The sequence below is a fragment of the Puma concolor genome, chromosome B4 (assembly GCF_028749965.1).
Source record: "Puma concolor isolate L17-30 chromosome B4, mPumCon1.1.hap2, whole genome shotgun sequence".
Taxonomy (NCBI): Eukaryota; Metazoa; Chordata; class Mammalia; order Carnivora; family Felidae; genus Puma; species Puma concolor.
Window position 1 is genome coordinate 124,497,795 of NC_141673.1, and position 17,755 is coordinate 124,515,549.

At 38.2% G+C, this 17,755-nt stretch overlaps 1 protein-coding gene across 1 annotated transcript in view; it reads right to left on the reverse strand.

The window, feature by feature from the left end:
* Positions 1 to 17,755, reverse strand: part of PLXDC2 (plexin domain containing 2) — a 451,622-nt gene that overhangs the window by 209,895 nt on the left and 223,972 nt on the right. Inside the window, exon 3 of the mRNA XM_025930088.2 lies at positions 13,539 to 13,685. Coding sequence (XP_025785873.2) covers positions 13,539 to 13,685 — 147 coding nt within the window. The remainder of the gene's footprint in view (positions 1 to 13,538; positions 13,686 to 17,755) is intronic.

The following is a 17,755-nucleotide window of genomic DNA, read 5'->3' on the forward strand; positions in this document are numbered from 1 at the left end:
GAGGATAGTCTAGGAAAGAGGACAGGTTTGTAGCGGGGTGACTAGTGGACTATTGTGCCATCAATTGAGATAAAGAGCTATTTTGGTTAGGTGTGAGAAGATTAATGACTTAAGCATTCTTTATGTAATAAAAAAGCAGTAAGAATGACCCCAAGTTGAATATGCAACATGGGACACTTCTGCAACCAGAAAGGCTAACCAGAACCCTGGATTTGTCACAAAGTCCCTGTAAACAAAAGCAAGCATAATATTGAAACCCTGGTGTAGTTACCAGACCCTGAGCATTATCCTATCTTGGATCTCAACCCTTAAGAGATATTCCATGTAAAAGGGGTAAGGGTTTGGGAAACTTGTCACATAACTAAATTAACAGTCTGGGCAAAATACAAAATAAAAGCTTAGAAGTGAAAATTTCAAGAGCATGGGCAACACACCTAGAATCAACTGAATTGGCTACCTTCTTACACTCTGTGGAAAGGAGTGAATTATCTGAAAGGAGAAATGGTAATTTCGAGACAGAAAAATGGTATACGACTTCTTCATCTGGGGAAGGATAAATTAACGGAACATTCTTTGAAGAGTCTGTAGAAGTATATGAAGAGAATCCAGACAGTTGGGTGCAGATTTATGGTACAGCCATGTATGACTGTGACCTTTAAAACCACATCATGCCCTCCTACAACATGCCCCATGAAAATACTCTTGGGAACAGACCATCAGGCTCCATTAGGGCTATCCTCTCAGATTTCCAAGGCACTTCTTGTTGCCTCTTTTACATATTGTTCTTATGCCTATTGCTATCTGTTTTCAGACTAATTATTGTGATCTCTGCTAACTCTTTTTAAATAACAGAGGAATTGTAATCCTAAGTAAACACTGTTCCAGTTTAACTTGCTTGCCTATTTCTCAGTGGTATTACAATGATAAATTAATTTGTCAATGCCGGTAAGACCTTGAAGACAGAAACCTAATACAAATTAAGAATATGGAGTGGGCACACTTATAATTCTAAAAGCTACTTTTTAAAATGTTGTTAATAAAAACTGTTTGTTTGAAGACAGTTTCTTATGTACGGTAGTAAAGCTACATTTTTCTGGTTCCCCCAAATCTTTATGTCATTTGTATAAGACATAATCCTGGTGAAAAGCTTGTGGCAAGAAAATTAGTAGTAACTAAACTTTAAGTAATTGCTAATTTCATGAGTTCATGATAGGAAATGGTCCAAAGAATTTAGGGACTATTCATTTATGCAAGAGTGAATTCATTAATTGATCACTAATTTCTATCCACATATTTCAACATTCTATTTTTTAAATGTTTATTTATTTATTTTGAGACAGAGAGAGAGAGAGAGAGAGAGCGAGCGAGCATGTGGGTGGGGGAGAGGCAGAGGGAGTGAGAGTGAATCCCAAGCAGGCTCCATGCTAAAGTGGAGCCCATTGTGGGGCTCAATCTCAAGGCTGTGAGATCACCACCTGAGCTGATATCAAGAGTTGGACACCTACTCAACTGAGCCACCAAGGTGCCCCTCAGCATTCTATTTTTAATCATTTAAACAATATTATGTTTGAGGGGCACATATTTCTACCTTGGGTCTCTCAAATTAGTGGGATATTATCATTATTATTGGAAAAATGAGATCTGCATTATTTTTTCTAAAAGAAAAATAGCTCCTTATTTGATTCCTAATAGTTGGAAGTGATGTAATATGTGTTGTGTTTAACATCAATGAAGGCAAATTGCTTTACTAATAGAATTATACCACAATTCAATAATATGTGTCTGAGCAATGTTATGATGCCCTCATTTCCGTTATATTGAAATAATCATAACTACTATATTTACTGTTGGTAGGAAAATGCAGTTAGCATTTAATATATTAGACGTTATGCTAAGTATTTTTGCCTATATTTAGCAAATATGAATGTTAACATTAGAAGGCGAAAGTAAGATAAGAAACAGGAAACTTGCATAGTCAGGAAGTATCTTCAAGAAAGATATTTGATAATGATAAAAGGAAACACAGTAACTTTATAGTGAAGGAGCAAATTCTAGAAGGCATCCCCTGAAGCAGGTGATCATAGTTAACATCACCAGAACCAGGAATAGTGACATCATGTACCTTCTGATACGATGCACAAGTAAGGACAGAATGCCATTTCTGTAATGCCACAAAAAGTAATTTGGTCTGAAAACAGAGACCTGTGTTAAAACACGGAAGAAATAGCAGACAAACACCAAATCAGCGACACTGTATGAAATAACTATCCAATACCCTTTAAAAGTATCAAGTTTATGAATGACAAAGACTGAGGAAATGTCATAGATTGAAGGAGGCTAGGAGACTGGACAAATGCATGTGGTGTAGGTCGTAGACTGGATTCTGAAGAAGAAAAATGGATGGTTTGGGACAATTAACCAATATGAACGAAGCCTTACACTGGTTAAGAGTACAGTAGCTGTGTTGACTTCTTGTTATCAACAATTGTACCATAAGCATATAAGGTGTTAACACTGAGGAAAGCTATATGGGAACTCTTTCAACATTTCTTGAAAGTTTTTTTTTTATATTTATTTATTTTTGAGAGAGAGAGAGAGAGAGAGAGAGAGAGAGAGAGGGCATGAGTGGGTGAGGGACAGAGAGAGGGAGAGAGAATCCAAAGCAGGTTCCAGGCTCAGAGCTGGCTCAGCTCCAGCTGTCAGCACAGAGCCCAGTGTGGGGGTCAAACCCATAGACCGCAAGATCATGACCTGAGCCGAAGCCAGAAGCTTAACCGACTAAGCCACCCAGGCACCCCCCCCCCCATTAAATAAGCCTGAAATTAAAAAGAAACTTTACAAAAACAAACAAACAAAAACAAGTAATAAGCTGAAACTACTAGAAGTAACAGAGCCAGAATTTCAATCCACAAATGTTTGACTCCACATCTCTTGAGTTTTGACCACTATCTCATACTATCTCCCTTCTTTTATAGCAGGTGCTTCTTTTCTTACCTGTTATCAGACTTTCCATAACTGTGTTTTCTCTCTGGGACCCTTAATACTGTCAGTCATTCATGTTTTTGTTCTTAGTAGACAATAATTTCCTTTAAAATGTAGTCATAATAAGACATAGTCAGAAGGCTCCCAGATGCATGAGGCCAAAGCCATAAAAAAAAAAAAAGAGAAAATCTGAAGAAGGTACAGTCTTCTCAGATGAAAGTGCTGGGCCCGGACGACGGAGCAGTGCTGGGCAGAGCCACGCTGAGCCACAAGCCACTGAAGCCTGATGGAGCCATGCAGGTGCCCTCTCACCAGATGGGCACAGCCTGGACTCCACTTTTTTTTTTTTTTTCACATTTGGGGTTTAGGTGCATCCATTTCTTACCCTCCAAGGAGGGATCCAGGGGCCAGTTTTCCTAACTCACAGAACCTTTGCTTTCTTTTTTACAGTTCTCAATGGTAATTGGCTGTTAACTGGTTTATTCACCTATTTAACTGAAATCGATCTCCTTACACAATAATATAAGAAGTAATATAAAGGACAGGAGAGTGATATAAACTAAAGGACAGGAGAGTGGTATAAACAGGACCCCATACGTATGCACGTATGTAGCTATAGAAACAGAAACATGTGAATGGACAGGCTTCCACAAAAAGCAAACATGAAAGGAAGAAATGGGCAACGGAGAGGGATATACATGGACGCAACAGCAATACAAACTTCTTTGATATCCCCTAAAGGAAAATCTGGCTTCAAAACCATAATTGAGCTGAGTGTATTTCAGAAATAAAGTAGCTGCCGTGAGCAGTATAACTCACAATGTTTTTTTTTTTTTCCCCCACGGAGAATTTTTTTTTTTTTAATAAAAATGGAATTTTAACCAACTCTCACACCCTTGGAGGAGTGGATGGGACATGGGTCGTTAATCCAGTGACTAAAAACACTGGAAGCCTAATTAAAAGATCACAATGTTCACGAGAAGGGGCTAATCAATACGTAAATATAAGGACAAGAGCCGGGCTATTCCTTTTAGGAATAAAGCCCATCAATTGAATTGATTTTCTGAGTTGGAAATTCTAACTGCTTCAGTACTTTTTTGGTAACAGAACCAAGAATTTAAAATTAACCCTGCACATTGAATGATGCGCTGCACAGGACCGTTCACATGCTAGGAAACAAAATGCAATCATTGTGCAGTTACCGGATACTCGTTCAGATGAACTGGAGTTAAGTGAACTATCACCATATCTTTTGACCTCTCACATTTCATGGTTTCCAGCAAACACGTGGCTTACAGTTGCTTGCCTGTATTTGCACATTTTGAGAATTATTCAAATTAGTTTGTGGGGATATTTACCATTCCGGCCGGGTGTGGAGGAACACTGTTGAAGGGCACAGAGAAAAAAAATAACAGGATTTTATAAAGAAGCCTTTGGAGGGTACGTGGGTGGAGGGTGAGAACCAGAAGCCACTTCTGGATTTTTCACACTATTCTACAAGCAAGGCAGTGGATTCTGCCAGGCTTCTCATGCTGAAGTATACATGATAATCACCAAGGGTTCTCGTTAAAATATAGATTCTGGGGGCGCCTGGGTGACTCAGTCAGATGAGCGTCCAACTCTTGATTTTGGCTCAGGTCATGGTCTCAGGGTTGTGAGATGCAGCCCCATGTCGTGTCCATGCTGAGCTTGGACTCTGCATAAGATCCCCTCTCTCCCTCTCTCTCTCTGCCCCGTCCCACTCTGCTTTTAAGTGTGTGCGCTCCCGTGCTCGCTCGCTCTCTCTCTCTCTCTCTCTCTCTCTCTCAAATTAAAAAAGAAAATAGAGATTCTGATTCTGTAGGTCTGGGGGTAAAGGGGTGGAAATTCTGCATTTCTAACAAGCTCCCAGGGCTGCTGATACTGCCCCAGGGACTCCACTTTGAACAGCAAGTCTCGATGTCACATCACGGTCTTTGAAACACTAAGACCATTGCTGTAAGGAAAGTTTGGCAAGTGTGAAATGTGTTAAAAGGCTATACAGACTTCATTCTGGATAACATGGTCTCACTTCACCTGGTAACAGTTACATGGCCTGGAAATTTCCATTTCGGGAGTTGAAGCCCAGAGGTACCTACTAGCCAGGACCCAAGCAATGATTTGTGGCCACACTACACCTGAGGGCAATGACACTCTTCTGTTAAGTCCTTGACTGGTGATCTTCCAATGGGGCAGGGCAGGAAAAACACTGTCTTCCCTTCTTCCCCGTCAGTGGAAAATAACTAAAAAAGTTAAATGTTTGCATGGTGATTGTTAATATTAATGGAATGGACGCCACGGAGTTAAGCATTGCACAAACGTTAAATCGTGTAATACTAATGACAACCTGAGAAGGTAGGTACAATTATCCTTCCCATTTTACAGATGAGAAAAGAGATGGCAGAGCAAATAACACACTCAAAGTCACCCAGGTTGTAGTTCGCAAAGCTGGGGGCCTCAAATCCAGGTAGCCTGTTTTCTAAGTCTGCATATCTAAACACAGTATCGAGCCGCTTTTTGACTGATATGTTCAGATCTGGAATTCAGTGAAGGCCAAGTTCATCAGGAGAGTAACTAATTCAAAACTTGATGACGGGGTGAAATTGAAATTTAGGCCAAGTTCAATTTTAACGTTTCATCTTTCTTGGTTAATTTCCCTTTTTTAAGATTTTATTTGGAAATAACTTCAAATTGAGGTTACAAAAATAATGCAAGAAACCCTCCATACTGTTTATGCAGACTCACCAATTTTTAATAATTGGTCACATTTAGCAACTTCTGGATTTTTCAAAAGCTGTGTAAAAATGTATGCCCTCCCAACGCAGCTTCTAAGAGCTGCTCCCATAGGAAAACCTACCAATCTCTACAGCCTACTCTGCAGGGTATCAGGATTCCGGTGGCTAACTCTTGCCCCATTTATCAGCAGTGAAGCTTACTTGACATTTTTTCTCAGGCAGCTGCTTCATAATAAGGAATTCCTGGCGATTCATCACCAATTGAGAGTGGCTACAGGTGGTTCACTTCTAGTCCCGCTGGCATTTTAACAGACAACCTCCACTAAAGAAAAAGACACCAGCTTTCTGAGGCTGGAAACCCAGGCACAGCAGGAGTTCTAACAGGATGATAATTTATTGACAAACCATGTGAGATTTTGACTATTTTCCCTAGTAAGCAATAGGCTATATTTTGGTAAGAAGAAATAGACAAAAAGAAAGATAACAAAAATTGGTATAACCAATATTTTTAAAAGATACTAACATACTAGCTTGTCCAAGCAATCCCAATCCCAAAATGTCTTTTATCTTTTATCTTCTGTACTTTAAGATTTTTCACAAGAATTAAGTCTCTTTGCTTTTAGTTGTGTTCTCTCTTAAAGAGCATTCCATTCCATTTACATTTTAAGTTTTCAGTGTTACAAAATATTTCCCTGCAAAAGAGTCATGTGAAAGCTTTATCATTTTATAACTTCAGGGTGAGAATATATTTTGTGGTCACTTTTCTAAAATTAACTGTTATTAAGTCTTCACGGACTCACGGAGAGATCTCAGAAAAGATGATCAAAAATAGGTTGGAGAAGAGAATCTAGAAAACAAGAGTAAATGAAATTATTTATTCCATCTGAGATATGGCTGTGGGATCCCATTTTTATAGCTTTATGATTGTAAAAGGTTAATGTGAATGAAATCTTCTACGATTTCACAGAAGCCTCAAGTGTTTGCCTCACTTGTGACTTTGAAAGCTGGGCAGAGATTCCTTTATCTAGAATATTTTACAGCCATCATTGGTAACAGATGATGAAATTAAGGTTACCCCTATGACTCTAATTTTATAGAAATAATGGTGCCCGTCCACTAAAGACACAATATGGAGAAATAAGATGAAATTGAACTGAAATAGAATAAAATCATGTGTGATTTAAAAAAAACGTTCTTGGGGCGCCTGGGTGGCGCAGTCGGTTAAGCGTCCAACTTCAGCCAGGTCACGATCTCGCGGTCCGTGAGTTCGAGCCCCGCGTCGGGCTCTGGGCTGATGGCTCGGAGCCTGGAGCCTGTTTCCGATTCTGTGTCTCCCTCTCTCTCTGCCCCTCCCCCATTCATGCTCTGTCTCTCTCTGTCCCAAAAATAGATAAAAAACGTTGAGAAGAAAAAAAAAATTAAAAAAAAATGTTCTTGATTTGGAAAACAAAGTCTTGTTATACACATGAAAACTGATCACTGTGGGCTTCATAAAACTATCTTAAAACTTTCCAACATCGCTTCTATGTCTGAGGTGGTTCCTAGATTCAGGAAGGGTCTCAAGGGTATCTTAAATAATCACTACTATACATCTGTTTAGATGACGATATAAGTAAAAGGAGTTTACTAAACTCAGCACATTAGGTGAGGAATGTTTAATCTGTACCATTACAACCATCAGCAGGAGAAGGAATAGATCTTTACATGTATTTATTTACTGGCTTTAAGGCAGGCGGACCAGCTCATTTCCCTGGGATACAGAGGAACAGAACTCATTTACTCTAATCTCATGTTAGTTTCGTGGAATGGAACAAAGAGATGTCTTCATTTTCTGTTTTTAAAAAAAATGTTTATTTTGAGAGAGAGAGAGAAAGAGCACGTGCATGCGTGCACACAAGCAGGGGAAAGGCAGAGAGAGAGGGGGAGAGAGAATCCCAAGCAGGATCTGTGCTGTCAGGACAGAGGGAGACACCAGGCTCGATCCCACGAACCATGAGATCATGACCTGAGACAAAATCAAGAGTCTGACACTTAACTGTCTGGGCCACCCAGGCACCTCACCATACCCTTATTTTCCAAAAGGGCCCTCAAATAATACTTTCTTCAGGACAGAGAGAATTAGTCTCAAAGATAAGTGACTTAAGTAAATAATAATAATAGTAAAATCAACTAATTAAACCTAAAAATTTAGTTAGAAAGACTCATGCAGGCAAAACTCATCCTGGTCTGTTATTAAACTAGAGGAAAATCCTAAGAACAAAGGCAAATAAGGCCAAGCTGATAAACTGTAAATGTCTTGGCTGAAATGGAGCAATTCAAACACTAGAGCAGCAAGTGTATTCAAGCAGCCAAAGTGAAAATAAATAAAAACAACTTAACTGTTAGTGTGAACAGACCTGAGGCAAAAATGTGTAGTCTAGAGAGTAGCCTAATCTAGATAGCAAATTAAGTAGACTTTTGAGTTAATCATTTAGAAAAATCAGCACTTATCAACAGATTTTCTGATGCACAGGAAAAAAAAGAAATTGTGCAGAATGAGAAAACGAGGCACAGAGAGGCCAGAAACCAAGCTGTCACCATGGACATTCACATTTAGCCTGTCAACATCAGCATTATGCCAACAGGAGACCTATGGAGGTGTTAGTTGAAATGATGTTATTTTCTTGGAAAAAACAAACAAACAAACAAACCCCAGAAGACTTAAGTTTTTAAATGAAGGTTTCTGTGTATATTCACATAGTCTGAGGATCTCCACCAAGAACAGCCCAATTTTTAAAATTAAAAAAAAAAAAAAAGACCACATCAAAAAACATACAAATCTCACAAAAAACCTTACCTGCATTATGATAGAGAGGGAACAGAATTTCATTTCATGTTGCTGGGGTTTCTTATGTAAAGTATCAGTCTTCCTACCAACATATAGATATTTTTTTTTAAGTTAAGAGTGTGTTTATGTCTGGCCAAAAGCACACTGGTGTCTTCTTGGCCAAAAAAAAAAAAGAGGGGAGGGGTTACAATATAGATATAAATATATAGATACATATCTGTCTATCGGAGACTCTTAGAGATCACTTGGGAATTAACTTATTTGGGGGTTATTTCTTGTTATAAAGAATAAAGACTCTCAAATAGCACTGCCTTACAATCTCATTTTTATTTGATATTTTCAGTGTCCTTTCATATCCATTTCATTTTTAGTCTCAAAATAGCACTAGAGGATAGTCAAGGCAGGCATTTTTTCCCCCTTTCTTCCAGGTTATAAAATTGAGGCACAGAGAGGCCAGAAACCAAGAAAATGAGTTTTGGAGCCAAGGTTTCATGACTTCTAACCCTGGATTCCTTCCACCAGGACAGTGGTACTTCTCTAGAAGCTGTGAATCAGAATTTCATAAACTGTGGTTTCAGAAAGCAAAATAGTTTTAATTTGACTGGCTATTGAATCAAACTTTGTGCCCAAGCAATATATTAAGTAATATGGATATAGAAATATAGAAGAAAATATCAAAACTGTGGAGTTTGAAGGTCCACACAGAGGAGAAGAAATAAATCCAGACTTGTTCCTAGGTTTATAGTCAGAAGCTTCTAGATCTGCAGTCTGACAACTGGGTGACTTTGAAGAAAGGACAAAAATATCCAAATAAGTACCAGTATTTGAATATAAAGCGTCTGGCTCGTTGCATGCCATATGGTAGGGACTTATACAAATTTTTCACTTTCCTTTGTCTAAGAAAACATGCTCTTTCCTTTAATCTGTCAAAGTTAAAACTAGGTTTTAACAGCTGCTTTTTTTGCAATAATGATTTAAGAAATGTTATTTAAACCTAAAAGGATAACGGGGAGACTATAATCAAATTGTAGCATACATACATAATATAAATACTAATGTGTGTGGCTTCCACATGACCCATATATGAGAAGGGAAAAGAAATCAGTGTGTTTCGACATGTGAGGTAAATGATTTCTAAGTTTTCCTCTGCCCTGAAATTATAAGATATTTTTGTGGATAGGAGAAAAGGGAAAACTCCTACTCCAATTCTACTCTCTTCCTCTTACTAGAATATTAATGTAAGAGTCCAACATGCTGTTTAGACTGCATTTATAAATGATGGTGGTGGAGGGAAAATATTTCTTTAAAAAATCATGCTTCCAAGTCAGACACTGCTTTTTATCTTTCTCTGCACAGTTCTGAGGCAGCTGGAAGGAGGAGGGAAGGTGCATCGTTAGGAAAACCGAATCTTCTAGCTTTCTCACTCAACTCCTGCTTATCTACAGCTGGGTTAGTTAGCCAAATGCCCTTAGTATGCCCCTAGCCACATATATCTTTTCTCTTTTTTGTCTGATTTGCTGAAAGAATGCATGCTCTTGGGCATGAAAACTGCATTATTTGGTGGTAAGATTTGAGGATCTCCCTCTTCCCTTAGGGCTTAAATTTAAGTCCTGTTTCCAACTAAATTACCAGAGAGCTTTGCATCAAGGATCATGAAGATTATGACATCAACGAGCCTGATTAATAAAGTGAGTGTGTTCTTTCCCATTTGCCATTTCCCCTTCTGCTGAAGCCTCTCAGTAACATCAAGGGAGAGAGTAGCTGTACTTTGGTGCCTGGATGGTGTGGGGGTAGGAGGGAGAATGTTTATGGACAGTATTGAGCTCCCTGGTGATACTGCTACCTTAGCATTACAATTCTGTCATCATCCCCCCAAACCTGATTCTACCCCCCAGGAAGGCATAACAGAAATGGAGCAAATCGGGCAAGATTGGAAAGGTGGGGAGGCCAACTGAGGAAATTTTTAAACACGACTCACTCTTTAAAATTTGGAAATCTCAGACTAATACTTAACCATCACACTTAAGAAAGCAAGAACGTATGTAGAAAAATATTTTTAAAAGTAACCTATTAACTAAATTTATACGTTCCTAGACATAAGACTTACTTAAATGAAGGACTCCATGTGGCAAATTTTTCCAGGAACGAAAAAGGAGACTAAGAAATATTATCAATTCTATTGTTGTAAAGGGAAGTGTGGACCTAGGGGTGTGTGTGTGTGTGTGTGTGTGTGTGTGTTCTGTTGATAACGACAGGAAAACAGGTACAGGACCAATTTCTAACTCTAAGAAATGTTTGGTGACGGCTAAAATTCTTGTTGTTTTCTTTTTAATTTTTTAACGTTGATTTTTGCGAGAGAGAGAGGGAGAGGGAGAGAGGGAGGGAGGCACAGAATCTGAAGTAGGCTCCAGGCTCTGAGCTGTCAACACAGAGCCTGACATGGGGCTGGAACTCACAAGCCGTGAGATCATGACCTGAGCTGAAGTCAGATGCTTAACCAATGAAGCCACCCAGGCGCCCCTAAAATTCCTGTTAAAAACCAAAACAAACAAACAGGCCGTGACAATGACAGAGCTGAAATAATAAATGTTTCTACCAGTGATACATATTTAAAAATCTGAGCATGGAATACCAGATAAGTTTCCAAGCTGAAGCTCACGATTTTGTGCTTGTGTCGAAAGCGAAGTGTCACCCCCACACTAACAGGAAGAAAAATGGACCATTACAGCATCATGATTTATCTTGAGACTAATCAGAGAATTGAGGTCACACGGTAACCAAGAGAACCCTACTCCAACGAGAAAAAATATTCTCCAAGGCAAGACAAGACACATGAGCGGCCGCACTTTCGGGAGAGCAGAGCAAAGGAAAGTGAGTAAGCAGAACTCCGCTAACACTTTAACCGATGACCTTCTTTGTCTGCCTCGAGATTTCATCCGTTGTGGCTGACAGCAGAACTGGGCCAATTTATGGAAACTTCAATTGGATGCACCCAACATTTGAACTTTTACAAAGCGTATTAGGTACTGCAATATTGTGAGCAGATTGTCAAATGCAAGAAATTTCTGATAGACATTGTCCTAATCTAAAACTTTCTCATTTTCTCTTTGAAAATCTTGTTCTAAACCCAACAGGGAATCATTTCTGAATCTGTCATTTTGTCCGGGGTTGCCTGAATATGGAAAAGAAAAGGGATGATGCAATTCATCATCAGCGGAGATGGGGGCTTTGCTTGCCTCTCAGCCTCAGACCACATGTGCTCTACACTGACAATTCAGTGAATAATCTCATGGTGAGTTATAATTAATTCCATTTTAGCTGTTAGCAGTTGTTCTCTTAAAATAGGAAAGTCTACACATATACAATGAAGGATTTTGGCCCCAAATTTTGATATAACCATCAAATCAGTGCCATTTTATATCTCTAAAGTCATTGACTCCATTAGTTCTCTTTCTTTTTGAAATTGTCTTCTTTAATGTTTATTTATTTTTGAGAGGAGAGAGAGAGAGAGAGAGAGAGAGCATGAGCAGCGGAGGAGCAGAAGGAGAGAGGGACACAAAATCTGAAGCAGGCTCCAGACTCCGAGCTGTCAGCACAGAGCCCGATGTGGGGCTCGAACTCACGAACGGTGAGATCATGACCTGAGCTGAAGTCGGACGCTTAAATGACTGAGCCACCCAAGTGCCCCGTCTGTTAGTTCTATCGTTAAGTCAGTAATGGTCATAACATTTGAAAGGTCAAAGTTGTGTTTTCCCTTTGTCATAGCAAACTGAAAAATACATGAGTTCACTGATGGTAAGATCACTGGTATTATCTGTGATAGCAAAACAAATAACTTTTCACTAAATGTTAAATCAGGTATTTATGAGAAAAATGACTATCAAAAACTGCTGGAACCAAGTGGGATATACTTTACAGACACATTGTGAGTGTGGGCTTGGCTGCCTAGGCTAACAGCTGAGTTTCATCACTTAGTGGTAGCTGGAGGCCTCTAGGCAGCTTATTTGATTTTTCCTTTACTCGGTTCTCTCATCCACAATACCTGGATGGCAAGCATATTTAAATCCTAGGGTTATTATGAAGATTGAAAAGCTAATCCATGTAAGCATTCAGCCTGACAGGTAGCATGGGATACCACTGACCAAGGACGGTAAGTGAGGCCTGAATTGATATCCTGTCATCCCCACTATACAGAAACTACACCTCGTTACAAGTTACATTACTTGTTTAAGGAGCCAACGCTGGTAAAGGATAAACTCAGGCTGAAACATGTTCGGAGACTTCCAGATTTAATTTTTTTGCCCTTTATATCAAACTTTTTCACTGAGATACCTAATTTGGTTATCTGAATCATAAATGTTTCTGGTGAAATCTTTTTCAGACCAAGAAAGTAATAAACCCATGCAAAATGGCAGATGCCAAATTCATGTAACTTTTTAAAAAATGTTCTCGGGAGGCCTGGGTGACTGAGTGGGTTTAGCGGCCGACTTCGGCTCAGGTCATAATCTCATGGTTCGTGGGTTCCAGCCCCGTGTCAGGCTCTGTGCTGACAGCTTGGAGCCTGGAGTCTGGTCCGGATTCTGTGTCTCCCTCTTTCTCTACCCCTCCCACACTCATGCTCTGTCTCTGTCTCACTCTCAGAAATAAACATTAAAAATTTTTTAAATGCTCTCTAAATTCATAGAGTAAAAGAAAACAAAATCATCCAAGAGCAATCTCAACTTTGAATATTCAATTCATTATCTTACTAGAGAAATTAATGGTTAATTTAATTAATTAATAGTTAAATTGATAGTGGCTTCTCAAAATAATTCTTTTTCACTTTCTATAATACCTTATATTCAATTATGAATCTAAATTGCAATTGCAGGACTAAATAGTAAAAAGTGATCGTAACAAACAACATTTATATGCCAATTAAAGCAAAAATTTTTTCATAGCAGAGAAAAGGAAATTCAAAATGTCAAAGCACTTACCGCAGCTTGCCGGTGAGTATTGGACAAAATTCCATGGATCTTCACTTTGTCTTTTTCCATCTGGTCTATGTTCACCCACAAATTCCGGCTGGCTGAATCGGAGGGACCATATATCCGAGATATATAGTAATTGTGATCTGTGTCCTCCTGTAATAAAAGAATAATGCACATCAAGAACAGAGATAGCATGGAAGAAACTTGAAGGCATTACGCCAAGTGAAAGAAACTAGACAGAGAAAGACAAATACTGTCTCTTCTCACGTATATGCAGAATCTTAAAGAGGTGAACTCGGGGTGCCTGAGTGGCTTAGTCAGTTAAGTGACTGACTCTTGATTTCAGCTTAGGTCACGATCTCACAGTTGTGAGAACCAGACCTGCATGGGGCTCTAAACTGGGCATGGGGCCTGCTTAAGATTCTCTCCCTCCCTCTTCTTCTGCCCCCCTCGCCCTTCCCACCAACCTTCCCCTGGACTCACACAGGTTTTTGTGCTCTCTAAATAAATAGACAGATATAAAATAAAAATACAATACAATACAATACAGTAGCTGAACTCATAGAAAAACAGAGGACAATGGTGGTACCAGGGGCTGTGGGGTGTTGGCTAAAGAGTACAAATTTCCAGTTATAAGACAAATACGTTCTGGGGATGTAATCCACGGCATGGTCACTATAGTTAACAATACTGTATTATATACTTGCAGGTAGCTAAGAGAATAGATCTCTCACCACGAAAAATAAATGGTAATTATGTGATGTGATGGAGGTGTTAGCTAATGCTATGGTGTAATCATTTTGCAGTATATAGTACACCAAATCAACAGGATGTATACTTTAAATGTACACAATGTTCTATATAAATTCTATCTCAATCAGGCTGGGGAAAAAAAAGCATTTAAGTCACTATATACCCAATGTAAATAATTGCCAGAGTTATACACAGAGTTCCATTAAAAAGAAAAAAAAAAGCCCTCAAAAGGAGAAAAAACCCACAAAACCCTAGAGATACTGTCCCTAAAATTCTTTAAAAATCAAACAAAAATGATATTCTGCAACTAGAAATATTACTGTTCTTCAAAATAGCCAGAGGAGTTAAATAACCTCTAAGGGAAGTGAATTAGATTTAAAAATAAATAAAATAAACCTCTTTAGAGGAAATTGTTAAATAAATAAAACACAGAGGAAAATACACACTCTGTTTACAATAGTCTTTTTACCACAGTAATTCTAGGGATCTAATTGCTGCCCAAACAAAATGTCACTTTTGGAGCTATTTACTGAAAACCTGAACTATAATTACTACTGAGTGACAACAAACCCAAACTTCTCTTCTTTAAAACTAGGTCTTTATATGAAGACCTGCTTTCAGTTAATGATCCCAGAAATGGAAATAATACATTTTTCCCCTATAATTTGGGTTATTAAATTCTACTTTTATTTGAATTCTCACTATTGATTATCACAATGGTGCCTGTCACAAAACCTTTAATTTTTGTGCTCTCACTGAATGAAGAAATTTACATGTTTTAAAAGGCAATTTTACTGAGGAAAACCCAGAAAAATCATATGATTCTCAACTAACTTGGACTGCAGTTAATTTTTTCTAAACATAAAATATAATTGTGCTTATCAATTTGAGGAGTCTGCTAGGTAAAATAAATTTAAAAACATTCATGTCTGATGAATGTTTGTACGAATGTAAGGATAATGTTTGTAAGAATGTATGTAGGAATGTAAGAATAATGTTTGCCAAATACAGTGTATGTGATTTGAATCCTAAAGTTTAGAATGTGAATTTTGTCTAATGCATTTGTTACTGAAGTGCTAATTGAATAAAATACGATTATTCTTGAAATCTAGTGAAAACAATTCCATGTACCTTTCAAGTCATCAGGCTAGAAATATATAAAACTGACTACATAAAGGAAAGGAATTTTCTATGCAGCATTCTAAATAGATTTTGTCCCATGACCAAAAGAAAAAATATGACCTTAGATATAAATCTTGATAACAGTGATTAAATGTTAACAGTAAGATAAAAGAAAAAGTACTAGGTAAACGTCCAACCTCCAATTGAACTCTGGGTATCAGATACAAATTATGGGTACAACCCTGATGAAAGATAAAAAAAGTTCTTTAGAGAAAGGAGGAAAAAAAGGAGATACAAAGAAAGAAGCATGAATAAGATTTCATGCAGCCCAAGAGAGATTTCATATCCTAGTGGTTTTCTAGCACTCCTTTCCAGAACATTATGACACCGACTGCCTGGGTTCTAGGAGGTAACGAGCATTTGGTTGTGTCTTCGTCACATGTAGAACTCCTTCCTACTGTCTGGTGCTTCACTACCAGAAGCTTTGTAGCAGGTACCCTCCATGACAGTGGGCACAAGCCATTCTGCCCATGTCATTGTTACTGGCCACAGTAGCTGGGGGACACCAGAAGCACACAACCTAAAAGGAACCAATTCATGAGACATGTAGGAATTTAGGTAAAGAGGAGATAACTGCCCTTATTGTGATTGCTGAGATATGTAGGTATGAGACCTGCGACTACTGTGCCACCATTTGCTACCATGAAGAAACCCTGCCTGAAGGCAAAGCAAACATGGATAGAAACAGAGCCATTATCTCTGAAAAAAATAAAAAAAAAGAAAAAAGAAAAGAAAGAGAAGGGATGAGAAGAGAAGAGAAGAGAAGAGAAGAGAAGAGAAGAGAAGAGAAGAGAAGAGAAGAGGAGAAGGAAAGGAAACAAAAGAAGCCAGATCAAGTGCATCTAGCGCATTCTGGGCTTATACACTTAGCTGAACCATTAAATTTTTTAATTGTCAAATCCCCTTAAATAGACACTTTTTCTAAAGAAAAAGTGTCTATTTAAGGCTAACATCCAGATGGCTAACAGACACATGAAAAGATGCTCGACATCACTTATCATTAGGGAAATGCAAATCAAAACCACGATGAGATACATTACACCTGTCAGAATGGCTAAAACGAACAACTCAGGAGACAACAGATATTGGTGAGGATGTGGAGAAAGGGGAACCCTTTTGCACTGTTGGTGGGAATGCAAACTGGTGTAGCCACTCTGGGTAACAATATGGAGGTTCCTCAAAATATTAAAAATAAAACCACCCTAAGACCCAGCAATTGCACTACTAGGAATTTATCCAAAGGACACAGAAATGCTGAATCAAAGGGACACATGCACCCCAATGTTTATAGCAGTGCTATCAACAACAGCCAAATTATGGATAGAGCCCAAATGTCTATCAACTGATGAATGGATAAAGAAGATGTGGTATATATACATAATAGAATACCACTCAGTGATGAAAAAGAATGAAATCTTGCCATTTGCAACAACATGGATGGAACTGCAGGGTATTATGCTAAGTGAAATAAGTCAGAGAAAGACAGGTATCATATGATTTCACTCATATGTGGAATATGAGAAACACAACAGATGAACATAGGGGAAGGGAAGGAAAAATAAGATAAAAACAGAGAGGGAGGGAAACCATAGACTCTTAAATACAGAGAACAAACTTAGGGTTGCTGGAAGAGAGCTGGTGGGGGGATGGGTTAAATGGGTAAAGGGCATTAAGGAGGGCACTTGCTAGATTGCTCACTGGGTGTCATATGTAAGAGATGAATTACTGGGTTCTACTGAAGCTAAAACAACACTGTATGTTAACTAATTTGAATTTAAAATAAACAATTAAATAAACAAACATCAAAAAAAACCACCTTGAGTTGGATTATTGTCAACCAAAAGAATCCTAACTGACAAACATGTTTTGGTAACTTTCAAGAGACTTACGCAACATTGAATAAGGCAGTCTCATCTACAGATTTATAGATCTTGATAACAAACATGTATTCAATTCTGGTATTCTAGCTAATTATAAAGTAGGAGTGGAAACTTGTACCTAAACTGCCAGAAATCATCAAGTCTGAACTACAAATGATAATGATTCATTTAATTTTTCCATGAATCACATATAAGGGGCGTTTTGAAAAAAAACAATAAGTTCAAATAAAACTTTCAATTTTTCTCCCTATTTTTTGTATTATTATAAAGAGTTTAGCAACACAGAGATGTGATCTTTAGGTGAATGATGTAACAGAGTCTATCATGCAGCCAAATTACCATATTACCATATAAATACCAAATAGATATTCTCTTTAAAATTACATACTTTCAGTTTTGAGCTCAATA